We start from the raw sequence: 6,258 nt of genomic DNA on the forward strand, positions 1-6,258 counted from the left end.
GTGCCACAGTGGTATCAGCTTCCTGCTGGGGCTGAGACAGGCCACTGGGACACTAATGTGTGGCAGGCCCCGTCCCACTGGCGGCAAGTCTTCCCAGCGCTCGCCCGTCTCAGGAGCCGAGTGTCCTGCGCAGGAAGTCCTCTCCCATGTACAACTGCACGGTCACCCCCGCAGAGCAGGCCTCACGGTAGGGCGGAGGCCCATCAGGTTGCTGCTGCCCGCCCTCTCAGTGTTGGCGGAGGCCGAGCCAGGGAGCCCGTGCCTGGCGCCTTGCAGACTCTAGTGCCCTTCCTGAACCATGTCTGCTTGCCACTGGCCTCAGACCGACAGCCGGGACACTCCGGGTCCTCCCCACTGGTCTGCGCAAGTGGCTGCACCCGCTGTTCCTCCCAGGTCGTGGGGTGGCTTCTCTGGGTGACACCCAGTGGTGGCAGGCAGAGGACCCGCAGGCCAGACACAGGCAGCTTGGGGAAGGCTCTGAAACCAGGCTGGGCAGTGGGTCCCTGGCTCACTGCAGGTCACCAGGCCCTCTGCACCAGGCCGAGGACAGGAACAGGTTCTTCAGCAAGCTGCCCTTGTGGGGGCTCCCATGCCTGAAACGGGAGGCATCGAGGGGGGACCCGGGGTTGTGGCCCCTGCCCTGTTGTTGGGATGGGCTGGGGCAGAGGACATCAGCAGGAAGGGCTCGGGGTGTGACGCTCCTGGGATGGGGGTCACGTGTGAAGGCAGGTCTGGATGACTAGGGGCAGGGAGGACACCTGTCAGCTGAGTCCCCTGGGGGGCAACTAGAGAGAGGGGCCTTGTGTAGAGGGGCCGAGGCCAGAGCAGATGGCAAGGACACCCCAGAGAATCTCACCCTAATGGTGATGGGCCAGACCAGCACACTGCAGAGCCGCGGTTCCCTCCCTGGCCCTTGGTTCCCTTGAGCCCCACCCGTGAGCAGAGGAGCAGAGGTTCACAGTGGACCACCTGTCAGGCAGGTCCAGGCAACACAGACCCAGTGGGTGGGTCTATGAGAAGCGGGGGGGGGGGGGCCTGACTGAGCCACCCCTGCTGCTCCCCCACAGGACCTCACCGGGGGTGAGTTTGAAGAGAACCTCCGGTCGCTGCAGCTGCAGGAGGGCCGGGACTTTGTGCATTTCAGCTGAGGGCTGTGGCCGCTGCCCTGCTGGGGTCTGAGTGGAGCGCCACTCAGGCTCCAGGACCAGGTCACGGCCTCCTTGGCCCGTTGCCCCATTGCCCCTGGCTGCTGACGTCCAGCCTGCCTTCTGATGGACTCCAGGCCTCAGAGGCCCTCAGGGACACCGGGGAACCCGTCCAGCACTGGCTGATGTGTGTCGGGCGTCACTGAGCGAGTCTCCGTTGTGCCTGCGCCCTCCTGTGTCTGAGGCCGGAGCCCTCGCAGGTCCACCAGGCCAGCCTCTGCTCACTCCCATGCCCCCACAAGCTCAGCCTCACCTTCACTGCAGCCAGGCACTCCAGGACACAAGTGGACACTGGACTGTGGCCCATCAGGGGCACGGGTCAGCAGCACTGGCCTGGCTCTCTGTGCCCCCCCCCCCACGGGGCTCTGCCTGCCTTTCCTGCACCCTCAGGGCAGGCCTGGGCTCCCACCAGCATGTCACCACCCCGGCCTTCCCTGCGCTGGTGCTGTGTGTCCTGTGCCTGCTCCCTCCGCTGCAGCACACCGGCCACCTCCCCACAGCCTCTCCTGGCAGCCAGCCTGGCGCTCCGCTGCCCCGCGTCGGCACAGGGTGCTCTGTGCACCTGAGATGCTTCCGTGCCTTGAGCTGACCTGCAGCTGGGGGCAGGTACCAGGAGGCAGAGCCATGTCACCAGGGGCCTCCAGCACACTGCTGAGGTGGGAGACAGGGCTGGAGTGGGCAGGCAGGAAGCTGGGCCCCCAGGGCACGTCTCTGTGCAGCAGCGCTGGAAACTAGACTTGAGCCAGGCCTCACCAAGCTCAGGCCGACCCCCAGGACTCAAAAGGGGGCATGGCCACCTGACCGGGCCAGAGAGCGCGGGCAGGCAGGTGGACACTGAGGGCCTTAGCAGGGCTGGGCTGGGGGCCAGCTCCCCTGACCCTGAAGACGCACACACCCCCCCTGGCCCGCAGCACTCTCCAGGACCCCTGCTTTCTCCGTGTGGCTCTAATAAACCCTGTTACTTTGCCCTCACCTGATTCTGTGGATTTCATTCTTCAAATTTAGAAAACACCACCCCTGGTGTACCCTGCACAACCCTCCTATCTCCGTGAACAAGCCGCACTGTGCCCTTGGCTTGCTGCAGACCCCTGTTCCACAGGTGTAGTGTCACTGCTCAGACCCGGGGTGGCCTCATGGTCTCCCCACAGCGTCTCAGCTCCATGCACCACGTCTGACTCCATCCCTCGGAGGATGAAACCCTGCATTGCCTCCTGAGACCCCATCACACAGATGGACACGCATCCCAGTCCCAGCTGGGCAGGTCTCCCAGCTGCATCCAACTGGTTGCTTAACCCGCCCGAGAGTGCTGGCCTTCACTTCTCAGAGCCCTTCCCGAGGCCTGTCTCCATCGCTCCGCTCAGCCTTGGCCTGGCAGCCGCCCCAGGCTTCTGCCTCTACCCTGCGAGAGCAGCCAGTGACCCCTGGTCTCCTGCCCACCCTTCTCTGTGGCCCTCGGCCTGCTCGGGAGGTCTGCGTGCACCCTCTGCCCCAGGAGCACTGCTTAGGAGGTCGGCCGGCTTCCCAGTCCAGCGAGGAGCTCGGGTGGGCAGGGCCCCACAGGGAGGGTGCACCCTCCACCACAGGCACTGCGCTCCTCTGAAGACCCCGCTGTGTCCACCTACAGCTGGGGACGGGGCTTGTCTGGCCCAGGGCCTCAAATCCGTCCCCTCACCTGTCAAAACCAAACCTCACAGTGGACACCTTGGCAGGAGCCCTGGCATCCGGTTGCTCTCTGGCTGGAACAGGCGGGTGCCGCTGGCCCCGCCCTCCTGCCCAACGTGCTGGCTCCACCTGAGTCAGGCATGAGCTCCTCTCTGCACCTGTCCATGTGACTCCTGCTCACCTATGCCCTGTGGAGAGGCCCTCCTGATCCCCTTCCCTGAGACACCAGCATGCTGCCCACTGCCCACTCCACTGGACACTGGCCACATGGCTGTCACGAGGATGACAGGAGGGTGTCCTGGACCCAGGAAGGCTCCAGAAACTGCTGCTGCATGGGGGAGGGGACCCCAGGCCTCTGGTGAGGATAAGTGCCTGGGCCTTGGGGTCTGGGACAGCAGAGCTGCCTGGCCAGGGTGATGGCCTTTCCTTGGGTGGCAGAGTCAGACTAGAAGGAACTGCCGTGTCTTTGATGGGTCCAAGGGCAAGTGACTGTCTCTGGGCTTCAGTGTGTCACTGTCCCCTTGGGCGGTGTGCTCTGTCTGGCGGGATGGCAGGGCCTTACGGGTGCAGCTCCTGGGACCTTGACTGGCCTTGTCCAGGACGGAAATCCCCAGAGCAGGAGGGAGGCACCTGTCAGGTGGGGAAGGAGTAAAAGCCGGAGCCCAGCGGGCAGCAGGTGGCCCACTGGCTAGAGCGTAAGGACATGGAGCTCCCCACCCACAGGTCCGGTGGCAAACAGCAACACCAACACAGGTGGCCTGGTGCAACTGGGCTCCTGGAGGCCTCAACCCTGACGTGGGGTGCCTCCAACTCTGCTCCCACCACCCCATCCAGTCTCAGCCTCCTGCCGCCTGCAGTGTTGGCCTCACTCGCCAGCCACTTGCACCCGAGCATCCGAGCAGGGGAGCCTCTGGGGTGCAGCCACAGCCACAGCCCCGTCTCCAGAGTGCAGGGGAGCTCCTGTGGGTGGAGCCACAACCACAGCCCCGTCTCCAGAGTGCAGGGGAGCCTCTGGGGTGCAGGCGCAGCCACAGCCCCCGTCTCCAGAGTGCAGGGGAGCTCCTGTGGGTGGAGCCACAACCACAGCCCCGTCTCCAGAGTGCAGGGGAGCCTCTGGGGTGCAGCCACAGCCCCGTCTCCAGAGTGCAGGGGAGCCTCTGGGGTGCAGGCGCAGCCACAGCCCCCGTCTCCAGAGTGCAGGGGAGCTCCTGTGGGTGGAGCCACAACCACAGCCCCGTCTCCAGAGTGCAGGGGAGCCTCTGGGGTGCAGGCGCAGCCACAGCCCCGTCTCCAGAGTGCAGGGGAGCTCCTGTGGGTGGAGCCACAGCCCCGTTTCCAGAGACAGACAGACAGACAGGGAGTGGCTTGGTACATGATTTTATGGGAGGGAAGCAGGCTTGTTCCATGGAGGCACAAGCAGGCAGCCAGGCCACCGGCACAGCCGCACGTGAAGAGCACACCTGGTGACGGCTTCAGCGACCCAGGTGCCGTCCCTCGGTGGATGGGCAGCAACGTGCCATGGGCAGCTCCTCCCCACTGCACAGCCCCAAGGGCTCTCAGGACTGGTTCAACAGGCACCGGGCTGCAGGAGAGAGACACCGTGTCAGGCTGTCCAGCCCCCTCTCCCTGTCCACCCTGGGCCTCTGGAGGACAAAAACAGGTGGCAGGAGACACTTCCTGTGCTGGGTTCCCACCGGAAGATTCTCTGTGCCACTTCCCCAGACCCGGAGCCTGAGCCCTGGAGGACAGCTGCTATGGCCTTGCCACCACAGCGAGGCAGCTGCCAGGCTGACGTGTGCATGAAGGGAACGGCAGGGCACATTCGACACAGAAGGCTGGCACTGGGCTCAGCCTTGGCACACGAGAAGGCAGGAGGCACCAGCCACAGCACGGCCTGTGTACCTGCGAGGCCCACTTGGAGGCCAGGCTGTGTGGCACTACGTGCCTGAGAGCGCTCCCGCTTGGGCCCCGAGCGGGGAAGGAAGGGGAGGAAGATGATCTTATGGGGGACAAGTGCCCACAAGGAGCACAGAGAACACCAGTGTGGTGGGAGAGACAGGCCACTGAGAAGGAAGCAGGGAGGCTGAGAGGGCCTGGCGGCCAGGGCGGCCAACACCCAGCAGGGTCCTGTGCAGCTGGAGACCCGAGTCCAGAGAGGCCACAAGACAGGTCAGGTGGCAGCATGCCAAGGCCACCACCCAGGTGACCCTTCAGCCTGCAACGCGTCGGGAGAGTCCAGTCTCCAGGCTGAGCACAGACAGAAGACCTGGAGGCCGTGCAGGTTGGCACGGGGGTCCGCAGACAAGAGGAGAGACATCAGATCAGAGGGTCCAACAGAAAACCAAGATGGCGGGAGGACAGCGGGACTGAGCTGGTACGCCTAAGCTGGACTGGAAGAGGAAGAGCGTGTACTGTCTGTTCAGATGAAGAACATGGAGGCTGCACAACGAGGGGTAGTGGACCTCACGAGTCAAGGTTCCGTAAGGAGACGCCTGGTCACACAGGCTGGCAAAGTAAGGAGTGGCAGGGCCACGGAGCTCTCACAACACTCGACAGCGAAGGCCTGAGACAGCACGTGGAGGCGCCCGGCTCACAGGCTCACTCCTTCTGCTCGGCCGTCAGCGACCTGAGGTGCCTGCCTGGAGCTGCTGTGGGGGCCGCAGAGAGCCCTGGCCGAGACCAGCTCTGCGCCTGCAGCCACTGCTGAGGCTAGGCGTGCGCTGGGGTGGGGATCGGTCTCCGCCTGGGGGTCCCACCCCTGCTCTTCATGGGAGCTGCCAGGTCGGCAGCATGAAGGTCTGGAGGAGCTGCCCCCCGGCTCTGGCAGGGGAGGGAGAGTCCACAGAGACCAAGGGCCCCCGGGAGCACGTGTAGCCCAAGTCAAGAATGGAAACACACAGGACAGCGCCAGCTGCAGAGTGGCGTGGCCTGCTCAGGAGACCCACAGGGCATGGCAGAGTGTGCACAGACGGGACGCCCAGGGACACGGTGGTCAGGCTGGGGGGGAGAGCAGGCAGCGGGCCAAGGGAACTAGAAGCAGAAGATGCCAGGGTGAAAGTCACACCTGGGTGAGGCAGTGGGAAGGACCGTCCACGCAGAGATCCCAGAGCAGGGGACACAGCAGCCGAGCCGAGCCGCGCCCAGCAACAGCGAGACGCAGGCTGCAGGCCAGGGCCGACCTCACCCCAGCCCCCCAGCCCCCCAGCCAGACAGCCTCGCGGCTGGGAAAGGGCATCGAAGAGGTCTGGGCTTTCTGAGTCCTGGGACTGAGCCCTGGGCTGCTTCACCACCAGCCATATCCTCAGCCGTTTTTAGGGTTTATTCCAAGACAGGGTCTCACTAAGTTCCCAGGCTGGTCTTGAACTTATGATCCTGGGGCCTCCTGGAACCG

General features: G+C 64.9%; 2 protein-coding genes across 10 annotated transcripts in view; one reads left to right on the forward strand and one right to left on the reverse strand.

The window, feature by feature from the left end:
• Positions 1–2,177, forward strand: part of B3gntl1 (UDP-GlcNAc:betaGal beta-1,3-N-acetylglucosaminyltransferase like 1) — a 40,639-nt gene extending 38,462 nt beyond the window's left edge. For all 8 annotated transcript variants that reach the window (XM_015503998.2, XM_048796805.1, XM_048796816.1 and 5 more), the window contains one exon: positions 1,068–2,177. In XM_015503998.2, the coding sequence (XP_015359484.1) occupies positions 1,068–1,148 (81 nt within the window). In that variant the 3' untranslated portion in view covers positions 1,149–2,177. The remainder of the gene's footprint in view (positions 1–1,067) is intronic.
• Positions 2,178–4,228: 2,051 nt separating this feature from the next.
• Positions 4,229–6,258, reverse strand: part of Tbcd (tubulin folding cofactor D) — a 103,064-nt gene continuing 101,034 nt past the window's right edge. For both annotated transcript variants that reach the window (XM_015503999.2, XM_048796793.1), the window contains exon 39: positions 4,229–4,449. In XM_015503999.2, coding sequence (XP_015359485.2) covers positions 4,435–4,449 — 15 coding nt within the window. In that variant the 3' untranslated portion in view covers positions 4,229–4,434. The remainder of the gene's footprint in view (positions 4,450–6,258) is intronic.

This window comes from Marmota marmota, unplaced genomic scaffold (assembly GCF_001458135.2).
Source record: "Marmota marmota marmota unplaced genomic scaffold, marMar, whole genome shotgun sequence".
In the NCBI taxonomy this organism is placed as follows: Eukaryota; Metazoa; Chordata; class Mammalia; order Rodentia; family Sciuridae; genus Marmota; species Marmota marmota.